General features: G+C 43.9%; 1 protein-coding gene across 14 annotated transcripts in view; it reads right to left on the bottom strand.

Annotated features, from left to right (window-relative positions):
* foxp1b (forkhead box P1b) overlaps positions 1-18559 on the bottom strand; it is a 183957-nt gene that overhangs the window by 22798 nt on the left and 142600 nt on the right. For 8 of the 14 annotated variants that reach the window (XM_050038831.1, XM_050038833.1, XM_050038841.1 and 5 more), the window contains 4 exons: positions 18349-18459; positions 14688-14838; positions 6974-7166; positions 411-518 (listed from right to left, as the gene is read on the bottom strand). In XM_050038831.1, coding sequence (XP_049894788.1) covers positions 411-518; positions 6974-7166; positions 14688-14838; positions 18349-18459 — 563 coding nt within the window. The remainder of the gene's footprint in view (positions 1-410; positions 519-6973; positions 7167-14687; positions 14839-18348; positions 18460-18559) is intronic. The other 6 variants (XM_050038836.1, XM_050038842.1, XM_050038835.1 and 3 more) reach the window with 3 other exon arrangements.

Raw genomic sequence — 18559 nt, 5'->3', positions numbered from 1 at the left:
ACAAATAAACAACTGAGAAGAAGACAGAAAGAGCTGAGCAAGGCAAAGACACACACACACACACACACCAATCCCCCTGTCCAGTGACAAGGGCAAACATGCAGAGCGCCCTAAGTGTGGGCTGCCACAGATAAACATCCTACCGTTGTTTGTTTGGGAAAAACGGCCCCCGTCACCATGGGAACTGCACTTATCACAGGAATTAGAGGCCCATGCCGTTCTCAGAAGGAGACCCCGCCACAGTACCCTTGTCGAGAGAGGGCCAACCCAGGCGCCCGCACTCAGGAATAACAACCAGCTGCACCTGTAGTGCCTCTGAGTCACCGGGGGTCACAAAACGTGTAATCGACCCAACACGAGGACAAACAAACTGTGATGGAAACGCACCCCTGACCATGACTTTTACTTACTTGAGGAATGAATGGAAATCATCGAAGACCGCCTCACATCCAGGCCACTTGCAAACACCGTGACCGTACAGAGGGTGACTGTGGGGGGAATGCTCTTCTAGCGTGGATCTAAGAGAGAAATTCACAGAAAGCGACAGTTATCAATAAAACAGTTTTTTAAAGTTTTCCAGAGTACAAACACAGTGGTCACATAACATGACGAGGGGTCACAGAGGAAGGGTTCTCGTGTTCAGCTGATGCCTCGTTAGCACCCCCCCCGTGTGTACTGTATATGGTTTCCACATGAAAACCTTGACTTCAGCTTGATCTGTGAACCTGGGTCTGTGTGGAATCAGTGTACCTGTGTGATCTCTGCTTGCTCTTCTCTTAAAAGAGGGGACTCTTGTTGTGAAAGTGCAACTGAATCAATATGTAATTATTTAGTATCACTGAGCCATGTTGCAGTTCACTTTGATCAGGACTGCTAGGGGGCTCCCTCAGCCTGTGCTGCCTGCTGCATCATGTCCCAGAGCCCACCTGGAGGAGCCTGCACCACAACATGAAACCCCTGAAAGCATCAGGCACTTTTGCACCGTGCACAAACTGTAAACATCCCCACCGCCTGGTATCAATTTATCTACTGACCAATCCATGTCACCAGGGGGCTGACAAGCATCTACGGGGGAGCGTATGGCTTCGTACAATCAGTCTAAATAGCAGGGAACGTCCCCGGAAAAACAAACTTTACAACATCTTCCATATGGCGAGAGGCGTGGAACCACAGCTAACCGCAATCGGCGCTGAGAGAGAGCGGCCTGTGCGGAGGCAGTGTCTGCTAAGAGAGCGAGACAGGCAGCCATATGGACACAGGCACTATACAAGACACACAACTTTCAGCTACAAGAGCCTGGGGGACTGGCCTATATCGCTACCACCTGTGCTTCTGGTGGCTCGTGAGCACAACGCTGCTGCCTCTCCTCCAGTCTGAGCCCTGCTCTCTGAGACAACGGGCCAAACAGGGAGATTCATTACACCACAAACGCTTGTGTCGCCATGTGGGAACAACTCCAACCACTAAAATCTCATTCATATACATATATTCAATAAGAGATAATGTCTAATACTACTACTTCAGGGGATGTCTTTAAGGAGAGAGATGGAAAATAAATACTGAGAGGAACATCTTGTGTCGCTTCACCAATCATCCATCTGCTATGATTTAAAAATTGATGTAAAAATGAATTAGTAAAAAAGAAAGTAATGTAACCGCAGTGTGCCAAATTTGCAGGATTAAACAAGCCGATGTTCAGATTAAAATCTCATTTGTATCAATGTTAGTATAGATGTACCTCAAGTAGGAAATTTTAAAGGTCGTCACAGGTTTCCTTGTGTTATAATTACTTGCTTAAGAGTTCACATTGTTCATAACATGTGATAATTGCATTGCAATTAGGAAGCAGTCAAGCATTCATGAATGTGGTTAGCAGCTTTTTTTTCTCTCCCTCTTTTCAAAAGTCAGATTTTTTTTTAATTCAATTATGAATTATGCATTCACATTAAGACCTCTGTTTTGATACAGCTAATAAATAGATGGCGGAAGACCTATTATAATGAGTTTTTAACAAGGAAATGTGTGGACTGGCGAAGGTAACGCCGGTTTTTAATTTAAAGAGATCCTTTTTTAATTCTTTGCGAGCAGGCTTGTTGGTTAATTCTGTATTAATAAGAAATTGAAATGTGGAGTGCGCTGGGAATCAGTGAGCACAAAGCGCTGCGAGGGGCTGGCGGCAGAAGAGCCCTTTTAAACGGTGGATGGCTAAACAGTAGTAAATGACAGAATTTACACCAAATGAGCTACATTAGTGTAATAGGAGAAGAGTGTGGGATTCGTGGGGTTTTCTCCCATTTGAGAACGTGTTGAAGGGAGAGAGAGAGAGAGAGAGAGAGAGAGAGAGAGAGAGAGAGAGAAAGAAGACGCTCTGCAGTTCCCTGCGTTGCGTTAAATTTGACTCGCACCCACGACAGGTCTGTCAGGATGTTATTATTGTCAGGCAGCCCGGGGGGAAGAACACTCTAATGATCTTGTAACAGCGATGAGGGGAAACCGTGTCATCAGCTTCCTTTAGAGGAGAAGGAACATTAAAGCGCCTATAGACGCAGACAGAAAGGTGTTGCACTGTGTTTATATGTAGACAGATACAGAGACGACTCCGACAGCTGCTGGCCAGTTGTTTTCTAGTTCGCTTCTTTTGATGAGATGCTCTGGGCCATAAACAAGTCATGATCTATGGCATTGTGCGCTGATGGACTCAATCTATCAGCAGAAAAAGAGAAGATTGATGTCCACCTTGCTAGGTCAGAGTCTGGCCACAATGTGTGTGAAGCCAGTCACAACACTCTCCCTCGCTGTTGGTACTAATGTTAGCCTATTCCCTCGCGTCCTCCCCCTCAATCCTCCACCCTCCCCCTTTTTAACTCCCTATACTCGATCCTTTCCTTCCGTCTTCTCCGTGCAACTGCATGGTTCACCCTAAATGATTTAATTATCAGGTTTTTTTTCTGGTGTAAGACAAATGAAAGGCAAGAGAGATGGGAGTGCTGTGCCAAATCTGATTATTTATCTCCTTAACAGATTGCTGTGTTACAGTCCCCGAGCTGTGGTTACTGATGGTTGTTGGGAAGTAAAGTGGGCCAAGCGCTTTGTGAGGACGCTCCCCCTTTACAAAGCTGATGCAGCACTGTATGGGGAATTTGTGTCAGATACAGATCAGCCACATTTCATTTAAATAAGCAAATCATTGAATAAAGATGACCTGGCTCACAGGGGTATATCTCTATCTATGCATCACAGTTCGTGGGCTGGGGAACAACACAAGGCTGACAGATTGAGTGACTCAGGCCCTGGTCGTATCGGGGATGTTGTTCAGACAAACAGAAATCCCAGCCTGCCTTTGCTGGAGTGTTCTCTGAGACAAGTAAAAGCAGGAACACGTGCCTCGTCTTCGGTGTGTCAAGCCCGGCAGTGATTGAATTTCTCCTCCTTCCTTAAGACGGAAGTGCAAAGCCGGTGAGTGATTCCTGTGGATGCACTTAAGGTTTTAGTTGCAGGCGTCGTTGTGCCTGGGCAGATTTTATATGACACATGAAACTAACTACATGGTACTTAGGGCCTGCTGTAAACCAATCTGAAGCCAGTCGGGAAAACAGGCCCATCAGCAGAGAGGCTTGTTTCTGTTGCATGACAAAAGGACTCGCAAAACCGCATCAATTAAAAGTTCATTAAGTTCAGCGCTGGGAGGATGAGTGGATGCTCTCTATTTACGCCCGGGCCGGCCCAGCCCATTATCTTCAACCTGATTATTCAAATCCCTGGATTATAACACAGACGTTTTCTCAGAGCCTTGCTTAGAATAACCATACTTAATAATATTTCATTTTTTTCTTCCCATGGAGTCTGATTAGAATTGAGTCTGCATCATCAAAAGGAAACGAGAGGAACAATGCTCTTGATAGTTGTGTGATTTAAGTGTTCCAAAATTAACGCAAAAAGGGATTATTGCTCGTGTGAATCTAAACTCAGCATTTAATAAGCAGTGTTTTGTGTTCACTTTGTATCAGTCGCCTATTCTTTGTAATTGCACATTTGAAAGTCTGCGTAGGTAATCCACGACTTCCTCGAGCAGATGGGCTGGATGAGAATCACCTGCTCGGTTTTCTGACAGATCTAAGATACTGCTAGAATATTCAGACTGAGACTGCCGTCTTCACTTAAGCTTGTGTTAAACTGCTGTTGACATCTTCTTTAATCTCTGACAGTCAGTGCGAGGCAGAGGGGCTGCCAGCTCTTGCGTTATGTCTTCTCCGATGTTTCATGGAGCCCTCAGCTGAGGCTGGTTCTTGCCTTTTTCCTGCCACCGATGCTCACCTTGTTTGCTCGCTTGCGACAATGTGTGATGGAGTGAGCGAATCAATATCCTCCCCCTGCGATTTGTCTTTAACTACACAGAAACCAGACATTCAGCCAGTCTCTGGATGAAGGACTGGGAGCCTGTGGATACTGTCAACTGTGGGAGCAACTAATGCCAACCTTTTTTTAAATGTTATTTTCCTCCAGTGTCTGTGCTGGAAGATCACTTTGAAACAGTAAAGAGGATAAGTCTGTACAGGTATTATGAATCTGTGTAAAACCGATACCACTGCTTGAAAAGAAATAGCTGCTTTCCGTTTCTATCTCTCCATCAGTGAATCATAGCACCTCCTCTCGAAGTCACTCAGATCCTCTCTACAACCCCCCCGTGTCCCCCCCCCCGCCGGCAGCCCCTCTTCACCTCCAAAGGCCTGCTGGTTTACTGTGCTAAACATGTTTTCATCGGCATTGCTTTCATAACGACACGTAGGGTTTTGATCACTGAAACACAAGTCAGATGTTATGCAGTGAGCTCACGGTGCCTGGAGGCTCCTCACTAGCAGTTCAAAGATCAGGCTTTGGTGCAAGAAAACAAGCAAATGTGTAAGATGCCAAATTAATTCCTTCCTTAAAGACGCAGACACACAGCTCGGAGAGCAAACGCCTTTCACAGATGATTCATCCGGGTTTAGAAAATATGATACACCCAGGGTTTGTTTTTTCTAGCATAGCTTGTTGTTCTTGTAATGCTTTAGTTATTCCTGATGTGACAGGTTTGATTGTACATGTCAACAAGTTCCCAGTACACAAGGAACTGGTTCCCTTTCTGAAAAAGACACTGCTAATCGAAATGTTTTCGAGGTAATGCAGCTGAAGTCGCAGCTGCACTTCCCAATGTGCAACTGAAACAATAACAGGAGGGGGTCAATACCCTGACCCCCCTCATTAATAGCATGGTGATCCCATTTCGACTGCATGCACATTTCTCCAAATCCCTGTCTTCCTTCCAGGTGTTCTGTGAAATCCCCAGCTGCATCCAGGCACACAGAAAAGTGACTGTGCTGGCCTTAATAGAAATAATACTTACACACTATAAATTAAGAGTAATCTCTATGCAAACCCTATGGGGGCATGTCTATCAACTGAGGCCCTGTGAGAAATTCCTATCTTAAATGGGAATATATGGCACATGGGCCTTGTGCTTGCTTCATACAAAGATGACAGTCAAGACTGTTTCACAACTTTGATTACCAGTTGTAGGGTACAAATACTGCTGGCCTTTCCAAGTGATTTCACTGTCGAGGACAAATTTCTGATGTTGGAAAAGAGTTTTTCCTCAGTTGGTGCATGCTCCCGTGATCTAAATCATTTGATGTAAGGTGGTCATAAAACTCGATCCGAGCCATCTTAAGTCAGTCTTTATCTTGTCTTGATGTTTCAACAAAATCAAACATGTTTATTATTATCAAAAGTTTTAAACCTGATGCAAACACTCAAGTTCAATTATATGAACACTGTCACCAACCAATAGCTACAGAGGAAGCAGCAAACCTGGTACACAGTAAACATGGAGGGGTCTCTAGGGAGCCGATATAAAGTGAGCAAGTTTCTGGTGGAGTTTTAGAGTGAACAAGAGTCTGTGTGTAATTTGGTGTGCATCTGATCCACTCACCAGCACTTACATCAGTGAGAAGTTTTTGAAATGGTTCGCCACTCATTCCCACGGTCTCCTCCTACCAGAACAGCACAGATAACCAAGGGCGCATCATGAGCGCAAACCAGACAAATGTTTGGGGCCCCTCCAAAAAAACTGGGAAAAGGGGCCCCCAGTGGCACATTTTGCAATGACGATACACCAGGCTTGCTGCGGTTGATTGTGTTACGAGTGTTACACAGCGTTCGGGCACACGCCGATTACATTACTTGCCCACTGCCCCCACTGTTGTTTTACTTTTTTAATCAATATTTAGTTTGATGACGGTCGCTACAATTATAAACTGAAAGTCTCTGCTGCGTACAGAGTAGCAGAAGTCCAATTTTATTAGCACGAAGAAGACTTGACTGACAAGATGATGGTGGAGAATTTGTGAAATGCAGGGGGCCTCAGTAGGCTGCGTTGCCTGAAGCCCTAGGATCACCTCTGCAGGCTGGTAGCAAGCTGAGGCCGCTGAATCGACAAGAGTATTATTGTCATATGATGCCTTTTACATGTGTTTCTAGAGTTATGTTTTTTTGCGGACATGTAAGGAAATGTTAATATGTTATATTTCTCAAAGGTAGTTTGGCAAATATAATATTGTAATATTGTCCACCAGGAGCAGGATGGGAAATAATCTCAAAAGGAATCTACTTGGAGTCTTGCAAATAGTGACCCTGCAAGATCCCCAGTCTTTTCAAAATCTTTTAGTGTTGTGACTCAAAACTCATATTGTCTTGAGATGTGAGAGGCTGTCGGACTTCAGTCTTTTTCAATTCTTTTCAAAGTGCTCTAGTGTACGATAGACACAAGGTGAGGAAGAATGCTTTAAAAGACTATTGTTGTATAAAAGTGATGATTTGAAGCTTGTGTGTCCTCGCTGACCCATGTTCTCATTGTGAGAGCATGCATAAGATGTAAGACACATGCACAGGAAAAAGAAAAGAAAACAAGAACTATATAAAAGACCTTGGGACTCACCCTTCTCTCTTGTGACTCATGTACTGCCCGTTGGTGGAGGCATGCTGGTTGAGGAGTGGGTTCTTTGGCGGTGCCGGGGAGGACAGGTCAAGGCCCCGGTGGCCGTTGTTGCTGCTGCTGTTGTTGTGCTCCTCCTTCACGTGAGCATTTGTCACCTCCTTCCACAGTTGCTGCAGCTCGGCTGGAATCATGCCTGAGACAAACAAATTGGATAATTAAATCAATTAACGGCTAATCCAACTCTCTTCTTCATCACTTAATTAAATCAAAGTGTCTGTAAACAAAGCCGAGTATTAATTAGAAAATATTCCACTACAGGGTAATGCACTGAGAGCTCTTGCCTCCCCCCTCTCTCTCTCCGCTACCTCCTTCTCTCCCTCCCATTTTTCCTGTGATCTGAAGCGTGTTTGTATACACAAATCCCTGGCATTCACGCAGATTTCATGCCCAGAGTAAATAATTAACATCCAGACAAGGCATGAAATCTGAATAATCACCATCATTTTCTCTCAACAACAGAGATGTGCACAACATACACAACAAAAAGTTTACAATAGCAACACTAGAAAACATCCCACCCCTGCCTCCTTGAGAAACAGGACCCTGGGGTAATATTCTCAAAAGCGCATTAATGTGCAAAATACTTAAAGCTCTGCACCGCCTCCAATTGACACAGAAGACTTAAACCTCATTTAACAAGTCAAGCACACTGCAGCTCACACAGCCCTTTGAAAAAAAAAAATCCCTTGAAGACACAAGACATTTTTCTGTGTGCTGGAAACACATCTACAGAGTGTTTTTTCTGCCTGTGAGTGACAGCGATCCCGACACCCAGGGCCAGAGTCGGGATGAAGAAGGATAATGCTGTGTTTGTGCACCCCACTTTCCATGTCTGACAGAAGAGAGCCTTTGTTGGGTGCACAATATATATGTGTCCATCCTTGCTGTGTCTGTTACTGTGCCGGAGAAGTCTGCTTTCATTTGACACAAATGAGGATAAAGCTGATATGTAAAATAAGATTAAGCCTCATGGGTGCAGAATCTGTGGCTATTTGTGTTTTCATTCAAAACACACTGCATCTGGGTAATTTTAATAGCATACTGAAAGATCTAACAGGGGAATATGTGTGGATTTGTAATGGAGTATTCAAATCTGTGCTTAAGTAAGCCACATGTTTTAAGCATGCTGAAAGAGCCCATGGATATGTGGTGAATTTAACCACAGAGCAAATGGGCAAGACCGCTCGTTTAACATTACAATTAATTAAATCCATTCTCAAAATGAGCACTGGCAAATGAAAGATGATTTGCACATGCTTATCTTCTTGGGTTTATATTCTCCGGATCCCCCCCTCCTCCCCGTTTCTCATCACCGGCTCTATAGATACCAGAAGTGCTCCTTTCAAGCACCAGATTGTAATACATTGTGTGCAAAATGCTTAGTCTTAATTTATTCCTGTTGTGGAAAATAACTGTGAGGTGAAGATCTCAATACGATCAGCAAAAATATTTTTAATTTGATAAGCTACTAAAGATTTTAATTATGCTGGTAATGGAGAACATTGGCCTAATGAGGCGGAGGACTCCAGAGAGACGCAGGGGCTAAGAACTGTGAAATGAGTCTGATAGGATTGCTGTAAATTCACACTAGATCGTTTGCATATCAAAGAGCAGGAAATGATTACAGGACAAATCAATAACCTTTCCACGTTCCAAGGAGCGTCTTTCCTCATTCGAATATTTCAACACGCTCGCTCTATTCTGCCTGCCTGTATTCTCCCTTATTCTCTTCAATGCCTTGATGTGCCCTAATCGAAGTGCACGTCCGTGACAGGCTAAACATGCTTAATACTGCGGTCTGTGTTATAGCATGCTAATTCACAGCTTGCTCATTTCCAGTTGCATTTTTCAAAGGATCCATTGTTGTTTTGATGCTATGAGGAGCAAAAAGTTTCTCTTTTTTTTCCGTGATGGCTGGTTTGGAAGCGGAAGGTCACTGGTGATGCGTGTGTCCTGCGCTCCGACAGCGGGAACAATCATTTTCCCCCCACTTGGTGCCCGGTGACAGTGGGCGATGTATTTTTAGCCGATGTGCTTGACAGGGCGGCCCACACTGGCTCAATTACCCAGCAGTCCTGGTGACCCCGACACCACTGTTTACTCAGATGAAACCGCAGCGGATAGACCGGTCTGATGAGAGAGGTAACGGAGTGGGACCAAGCTGTCTCTTTCTGGATCTAGTCCCCAGTTTTATTGCTCTCCCCCTCTCGGTGTTCCTATCTAACCCTAACCTCTTCAAACCCAACAACAGCTATGGCTCATGATTCCACATAAATGACAATAAAATATCATTACACAAATGTCTCAGAGGGGATTATATTTTCTGTTTGGACAAAACGCATTGGGTTGCTCTCCATCTGATTACTGAGGGACACATAATGACATTGATCTGTAAATCCTCTTTCTTGGGTCCCCCGGTTTGTCCGTCCTTTAAATGCCGGATTGGTTTATCTTTCTTCTTTCCATTTTTCAACACAACTATTCCGCTCATTACGACTGGGAAATACGGACAAGCACTTTAAAAAATGTATGTTGTTGGGACACTTGATTGATCACCGGCCTCCCAACTCAATTTTACCTCCGCAGGTAGCTCTGGCATCGAGACAGGCCGAGCTCTTCAACCTTTTCCTGTCCTTGTCCCCCTGTACCCAGGTGACCATGTTCAAGCAAGCAGAAAGTTGATTTAAGGTTCATAATGACATCAGTTGCAGGCCATCATCCCCCAAATAAAAAATGGCCCCCAGTGCTCCGGGCTCTTTAAACCGAGCTGTTACTTCTCACACACAGTGCCGGTGCCGTGGGGGGACAGTGACATCGCTATTAGTTTATTGTTCCGTCAGGGCTGGGACCTTTACTGCACCCCTGTTTATGTTGCCGTAATCACTGGCCTGCTGATATGCACCCCTTAGGCCTGAAATATGTCCTGTCCTAATGCTGCAGGAACTATTACCAGTAGCCCGCTGCTGGACGTATCAATCACTGACAGGTCAGCCGCATTACCCGCCGCTGTCCCTGATGTGCTGCTGTTCTGTGAGCACTTCATGGCTCGCCACATTCTTTGCTTTCATATTACCGGCAAATTTGTCTTGTCACTGTCCCACTGGCCTCTCCCAGACAGCTTAAATGATGTTGTGCAGCTACAAGAACTCACTCTCTTGCAGGGCCACCTCCGAGGGTGAGCATAAACACACACACACACACACACACACACACACACACACACAGGCAACACCTGAGCAACATGAGTCTGAGCAACCACTGACTCACTTATCAGGTCAAGAGGACAGGCTTTTTGTGAAGAGGGGAGGGGGGGAGGTGGATCAAATTTATATTTATGAGAGTTATATCCTCCCCAAACACACTGTTGTAATTTATAACAGATACCGTCTGGCCGCTTCCAAGACTTTGAACATTAATGTCAAAAAAATTTACGACAACAGAAACAAATTATCCTCTGGATAATGTGAGCAATTGTTTTTCACTCAAAACTGCTATCTACAAGTTCATACTTAATTAGTGCTATCAAATGTTTGAAAGGCTAATTCAAATGCATTCCTTCAGTCCATCGTTTTGGCAGCAAAAAAATGACTCTAATCTGTCTCAGCCAACGATGTAACTAAGCAGGAGACTGATGCAAAAATGAGCCACAAACGGCATCATAGCTGCACACCTGCTTTTCTTTAATTACTCTGTTACAGTGACCTATTATTATAAACCTTTTGTTCCTTTCATTGTCTCAACACAAAAAAAGAATACAGTGGATTGCATGTGAAAGTTTTTTTTATTTATTTATTTTTTTTTAAATAATTCTATTGTTATCTACTGATATGCCCCCCCACCCCCAAGTTTAAATCCGTAATCACTGGGACCCCAAACAGAGCAGATCAACTCATCACTTCCGACGCAGTGCTAACTGCTAGCTGAGTGTTGCAGATTAGATCTGAGCACCATGGGCCTGGCCCGCTGATGCATGAAAGAGTTTAGTGATGTGGAAAACAGAAAGGTCATCAATAACTTCAAACAGTCAAGCAGAAAATGTGTAGAACAGGAAGACAAACCAGGGGCCTGAAGCACTAGCCTAAGTGTTGGAACAGCTGTCGGAGGCACAGAGTTTACCATTGGCGGATTGCGGGGACAAACTAACCAGGTTCGACTGGTTGTGACACAAGGCAGCAAAACACTAATTTTATATTGGGGGAGGTTCAGTTCCTCATCTTCCACACCTTCAAGAAATAACCCTCTCAGTTTTGAGTACATTCATGTGGAAAATCCCTTATAAGTTAAAGTCCTAGAGTTAGACGTAAGATTGTCTCTCATGATTCTTCGACTGAAGATATTTCCTCTGTAATTTCATTATGTCTGTGACACCTTATGGTATCGTGTGGTGATGCACGGTGGGAGGCTTCAATTATTTATCCTTTGTCGTGTGTTCATACAACTTGTGCTGGCTTTACATAAATTACTTTTCAAGCAACTTCACTGTTGCAGACAAATTCCCTATGTCAGAATAAAATCATAACAGTTTTACCACAGTTTGTGCGTGCTCCCATGAGCTCAATCATTAGGTGTACGGTGGTTATAAAAACTCTGAGCTGTCTTAAGTCAGCCTTTTGCACTTCTTGACATTCCGACAAAATCAAACATGGATAATATAATCTTAAGTTTTTAGTCTTGGCTCACGCAAATGGTGAAGTTCAATGACATTAACATTGTCACCAACCAAAAGCTGTGCTCTCTGCAGCACTAAACAGGGAGCAGTAAACAGGGCAGCAAACATGGAGTGAACTCAGGTGAACAAGTCTCTGTTCCCATGTACTGTGGAAAAGGAGAAACTGTTGGAGTTGTAAAGCGAGTAAGAGTCTGTGTTGAATTTGGTGTGTATCTGATCCACCAACCAGCACTTATTTTAGTGAGAAATCTTAATTTTTAAAAAGGTTCACCTCTCATTCCCACGGTCTCGTCCTGCTAAAATAGTGCTAACCAGTGGAGGCTGGTGGCAAGTTGAGGCAACAAAATCCAAAATGTAAAGTTTGTACACAAATACAGTTTATCATTATGGATATTACTGATGCCGAATTGACAAAAATACTGTTGACATGTGACGCCTTTTATCTTCGTTTCTAGAGTTATGTGTTTATGCAGACAGATAAGGATTTAATAATATGTCATAATTGTTAAAAGAGGGTTTGGCGTAATATTTTCCACCAGATGGGGGATGGGAGATAATCACCAAAGGAATCTACTTGCAGTCTTGCAAATAGTAACCCCCACCCTTTGCAAAATCTTAAAGTGTGTGACTCAAAACTCAAATCGTCTTTAGATATGAGAGGGTGTCAGACTTTCAGTCTGTCAGCCCTCTAGTGTGTGGTAGACATTACAGGAAAATGTAGCATGTAGTCTGATGCTATTAATGTAAACAATGATCTAAATCACTGTTTTTAAGATAAGTAACTGTGCAGTCCAGACAAAGCCTAAAAGCTTAACTAAAAACTGAAAAGGTAAAAGTGATATAACTTTAATACACCTACTCTTGATAAGGTGAGATGCCTCGGAGTTATTTGATGATGACACAGTATAAACAGGATGTTCTGGGACTGTTGTGAAATCCATCAACAGTGCAGTGCCTCTCCATATCACCACATAATGTTCTACTCAAGGGGTGTGTGTGTGTTTGCCAGACATCTGACACAGAGCAATTCAGCAAAGCACACTCACAACACAACAGCGCTCCACGCCTGTGCCCATGGCGATCGACTGCGAGTGGATGAGTGATTCCATACCCAGTCCAAACAATAACATCACTGTACAAACCGTGTTTGTGTTTGCCTATTACCTAAGCACCCCCCCATTTTTATCGCCCTTATCTTGTTATTTCAAAACTGTTTGTCTTAGCTGGGAATGAATAGTCAATGTCATGTTCTAAAACCCGTATGACGGCGTCTTTGTCACAAGGGGACCACTCCTTAACAAAATATTAAAGAATAAATAAAGAAATAAACTTCCTGGCCAAACAACAAGTATTGACTCCCTATCAAGGAACAGGCGGTTACACAATGACAAGTTCACTGGCAGTTTGCGAACAATAGATCCAGTCTTCCTTCAGGCTGAAGGAGACTGCCACCAGGCTGCCAATCACTGGCACAGGACACAGAGTTCAAGGACAAAGCATGGACATCTTACTCTGAACAGTGGGATACTTCACTTTTAAAGTCTAAGATGATCATAAAAAAAGGTGTGGCACAGCATAATCAAACTGCAGTAAACAGTGAACCCAGACAAGTGGCATAAGATGCCATTTAGTAAGTTGGCATTGAGTGAAGCATTACAGTAGGTGTGTCCTGAGTCTGTGAAACCACATATACTATGTGGTTACATACTTTAATAGTGCTTTGTTCCCTTTGAGTAAGCATATTTGTACAGGTATCAAAGCAGAGTAATAACAGTAGCAGATGAAACAACTCTGATTATATAGAGATATACACCTACATGAGCTGCCATGTTAAAATGCTGCAGATTGTTGTTCCCAGATTTCTGTCAGTTCCAATTGCTCAGCATGACAATGCTGTGATGTGTACAGACAGCTGATGAAAATCCTCCTCCAATACAAATGAATACATTCTCTGGTTACATATTTTAACACATTTGACAGTGGGATTTTCTTTTTATAAAAACACAGTCATGAGCTGTGTTCAGGGAACAACTCCCAGAGGTGTGGACTCAAGTCACACATGAGTCAAACATTTGATGACTTCTGACTTGACTTGACAAAATCAAAAGACTCCTCTTTCCTTGGACTTGAACACCTGTGACTCGTGACTTAACATAGACTTGAACCTTTTGACTTGAAAATACTTGATACCTCTGAACAAAGCCAAACACCAAGTGTTCTCTAAAAAGTGTGCCACGAATCAGTTCATTTCCTGAATCAACTAATGTTATTCATTCCCCGCAGGTCAACACTCAATTCCCAAGATCCACTTTGTTTGAACCCACCTGAAACAACCAATCAAGTTGCAGGAGAGAACCATGAAGAGCTAACGTTACGATACTGAGCACCAGTTGGAAACAACAGATACTAAACAGATACTAGATACAGATACAGATACAGATACTAAAGATAATGTCATTCAAGTACAAAAACAATGCGGAATCAACAAAAAACAAATTGCAATATGCAAAACGTGGTTCAAAAATTACATGATTACTCTGCTGTAAAATGGCTAGATTTAGTGAAGGGAGTATTATGACTTGTTTAGGACTGAAACTCTAAGTTTAGCATTTGTCAGTCTTGACTTAGGACTCAAGTGCAAAAACGTAGAAAACAAGGACTTTGTCCCGCCTCTGACAACTCCCAAAAAAAACTGATGAAATGGGAATTTCGAGTAGACAAGGGTCATCCAGTGTATCAATAAACAGACGTTTTAGCATGACCCTAATCTCCATCGTTTTTGTCTTATAATCCAAACCAAACCTTTAGTTTATACCGGCAAAAACATTTCAGCACTTCCAAAAATACTGAGGGTAAATACAGGTATTCTGTTGTGTTTGTTACCACTTGTGCTCCTGTCGAGCAGTTGAGGACTGATAGACAGAGGATTTGACAAAGTGCAGTGGGCTAACAGTTGAGTGCATTGCTGCGATATTAGGTACTGACCCTGAGTGAGGGAGTGCAGTGGCAGGCCGGTCTGTCCAGGCTGGATTGTGAGCAGCCCCTGCCTCTGGAGGTTGAGCAGATGCTGCTGCTGGACCTGCTGGACCTGCAGGAGCTGCTGCTGGAAGGCCAACTGCTGTGCTGACACCTGCTGCTGGTGGCACACACAAACACACAGACACACACAGACACACACACACACACACACACACACACACACACACACACACACACACACACACACACACACAAAGACAGAGGGGCACACTGTCAGCAAACACATGTACTGCATCTTCATAGAGGCACAACAGCCAGTGCAAACATGTAAAGCTGAATTTCAGGTTTGTACATGACTGGAATCACGTATGCCGTTGAAGAAAAACATTTAAAGTTCCAGGCCATGGAGTTCATAGGTTGTAAACTGTAACACTTTAGAACAACACGTTCATTCATAAAAAACAAAGTTAATGGATTTTGCGTGTGTGAACCTAACACACAATGGCGCACTGTAATTTTCATAAATTTTGCCGTTAGTGGGGGTTTGTCTGGGCCCACTTAAGACAGGTAGAGTATACATCTCTCTCTCTCTTAATTAACGAGGAGTCGGGAGGCAAATGACAAACAATGAAACAACATAGTTAATCATTCATAATAAGAGCCACAGGAATTTAATTACAGCCATTCATAATTCAGCAAACAACGTGTGACTAAATCAAAGTGCTTAATAACCACCCGAGCAACTCTCACAACTCTCCCAGGCATGGCGCTGAGCTCAGGGATACACACTCGTTCCCCCAGCCAGCGCAGCAAGCTGTGTTCAGTCACATACTGCGGACTGACGGAGACATGGCTGTTTTGTTGATCTAACTGTGCTGTTTCATCGCGGAATTTTTAATGAAAAGCTGGTGTGTCTTTACTGATTTTAAGGGTGGGGGTGTGGGGGGGGGTGCTGGCTGTGGTTAAGTGAAATGTGTGAACTCTGATAGGAAGAAAAAGTGGAAAAGAAAATCAAAAGAAAGTCAGAATAATAAATAGAAGGAAATTATCTAATATCCCCAATCTCCTATGAGTCAAAACAAATGAGAGAAGTTATTTAGATAACAGGGGCACAGAGGAGAGAGATGACTTTTAACCCTTTCACCAATCCCTGCTCTCACACAAATCCCCAGTTAACTATTCATATTATAATTAATACAAATTGAACAACAACATCTATCAGGACACCTTTTGTATTTTCTAACAGATAGGGATAAAATAAGCATGGCTGAGACTCAACAGGATACCAGGCTTGTTTATGAGTATACAAGGCCAGTTGTCAAGCGGGTGGGAGGAGAGGAGGGGGCACTAAAAGCAGTGCAGGGGCTGCCAAGCTGTGCACCGCACCCTGTTACCAAACACAGGATACACCACTTTGTTTACTTCTCACAATTGAGTGCGTACAAAAAAGGTCTCGGTGCAACGCGGCTGTCAGGTCACTTGCTGGCGGCTCTGAAACCACTGAAACAGCCAGATAAAACGCGTCCCCTCCGCCCACCGCCATTCGGCTTGTCAAAAGGGGTCTAGCGGCCTTCCTTTCCCTTCCTCTCCCTCCCTCCCTGCTGCCCCACACCCTGCCTGCCGCTCCTGCACTGGCTCACTAAAAATAAAGCTCTGGGCAGCACTGGTCTGTTACAGTGAGCAGGGTCGTCTCATTGGATCAATCAGGAGAGGAAGGCGCATTGACAGTGGCGGAGCAGGGTCATAATTGAAGAGTAACCACATTCATTCACGTGCAATCAAACCCAAGAGAGAAGAGATAGAGAGAGAGAGTTCAGTGAAATTCGGGATACAGGTGGTCTGTGATCCTCTCTGATCTCTCCTATTTATGACAAGGTGGTTGATTCTCTTTTCCCTTCCATCAGTGTGAGAAAAGTTTCTCATGTCTTCAGTGGTTTTCTGTTCTCCAGCTCCTCCCTGACAGCCAGAGACAAAGATAATAGTGCTACGGGGGTGGGAGTTCACAAGGAACAATGTCTTTCATCAAAACGCTAAATAAATAGAGGGTGGCTTTTCTGAAGGAAAAAAAAGGGGAAGAAAGAAAAATCGAGTATTGCAAATGAATTTAACTCTCTCCCCTTCACATTTTTTTTTCTTCTGGTCCCATCAGCTGACAGGAGCTCCTGTGCGCTCCCAGCATGCAGACACATTAAAAAGCCCAGACCCAATAGACCAAATAGGAGGTTAACAAGAAGTGGCACGAGGGAGAGAAAAATACAGTCCCTGACAAATGATAAAGAGTGACACTGGCAGGCCTTTATTGTCAAGCTTCAAATATAAAGTTAAAGATCTTTGAAAAACTAAATTTTGATGTCTTTAAAATAAAAGAGGCACAAAGCAACAACAGGGGGTTATTGTCTGGCAGCCACAGGGGAGTCACTGCATAATTCTTATTCTGTCTTTTGATGGCTGCGAGAAACGCGACTGAAAAAAGGCGAGAGCGATGGGGAGAGAAAGAAAACATCGGCGGAGGGGGAGAGCCTCTTGAGGCTGCATCCATTTCCTGTGATCATACATAATATGCTTCAAAAGTTGTTTTTTCTTTTATTCTCATGCTCCATTCAACTGATCAATTGCACCTCCTTGCACCCCCCCTCCACTTCTCCATCCTCACCCCCCCTCTTTTCTCCCTTGCTCCTCTAGTGTTTACATCAGATGCGACTTGGTGACAGGCCCTATCTGAGGCCGAGGAGCTCCGCTGTCATGTTGATTTATGGGAGCATCACGCCACAACTTGTCCAAACTGAAGCCCGCAGTTCATTAATTAGGGAGCTACGACTTTGAAGTTGGGAGCTTCGACAGGACGTGGACGTGCGCGAGCGAGTGCGGATGTGTGTGCGTCTCGCTTTTAACATCGGCCTTAATTTTCAGTGCTTCCTCTACTCTCCAAACATGGAACTCAATGGGGACAAGAGCGAGAAAAAAAAAATCCCCAGATTGTCTTTGAACTTCTTCTGACCGCACAATAATAATTTGCTTTGTCCACAGCGATGCCTGTATCCTCCAGTCATTAACACGCATTAAGCTGCTGCCTATGAGCGAGCCCTGCCGTACTGGAGTGAGCGAAGGAGAGAGCGAGGAAGATGGAGAGGAGAAAAAAAAAAACTCAACACAGGCAACAAAGCTGGGAGCGCTCTCTGCACTGATATCTCACAATTACATGCCTTCTCTTCCTCTGCCATTTCCATGTTAATTACCGAGAAAAGCCTCTCAGATTTATATGCTCCCTGTTCCTGCCTTTCTCCCTTCTGCCTTTCATTATGTCCTACACGAGGCTCACAGGAACGGTCATCTCTTTGTTGCACAGGACACTTGTTTACTTGAAAAAAAATCTAGAACAATGGGCCGAGGCTCAGGCTCTATAAAATATTTTACATTTAATGTGAAGACTTTTCCAGAAAAAGAGACACTGTATTCTTAGCGCAGCATCAGTCAGTTGTTACCATTTATCCGGCAAGTCTGACATGCTAATCAGAAGCATGAGTGCACTTGATTCTCCCCCTCTCCTCTCTACTTTAACCACAGTCTGGAAGCAGATGGGGTTGAGGGAGGGAGCACACATGCCTTCCATGCTCTGTCTGGCCAACGGGTTTGGTAATGGCAGGCGGTTGGAGTGATGTCAGCCTACCTCTTTACTCTGCTTGCTGCCTGCATGCTGCTGCTGCTGCTGCTGCTGCTGCTGTAAAAGCTGGAGGTGGAGCTGTTCCTGCTGCTTTTTGTAGAACTCTTGGAGTTGCTGCTGCAAAAAAGATGGGAAGGCGACACGTGAGTGAAAGTCTGACAGTCGTATAAAGTCAGCAGTGGGTTTTTGTGAGAATTTTCAATACTTTGAGGAATGT

This window comes from Epinephelus moara, chromosome 24 (genome assembly GCF_006386435.1).
Source record: "Epinephelus moara isolate mb chromosome 24, YSFRI_EMoa_1.0, whole genome shotgun sequence".
Classification (NCBI taxonomy): domain Eukaryota; kingdom Metazoa; phylum Chordata; class Actinopteri; order Perciformes; family Serranidae; genus Epinephelus; species Epinephelus moara.
The sequence above is the reverse complement of the archived record's forward strand: the minus strand, read 5'-3'. Positions and strand labels throughout refer to the sequence as shown.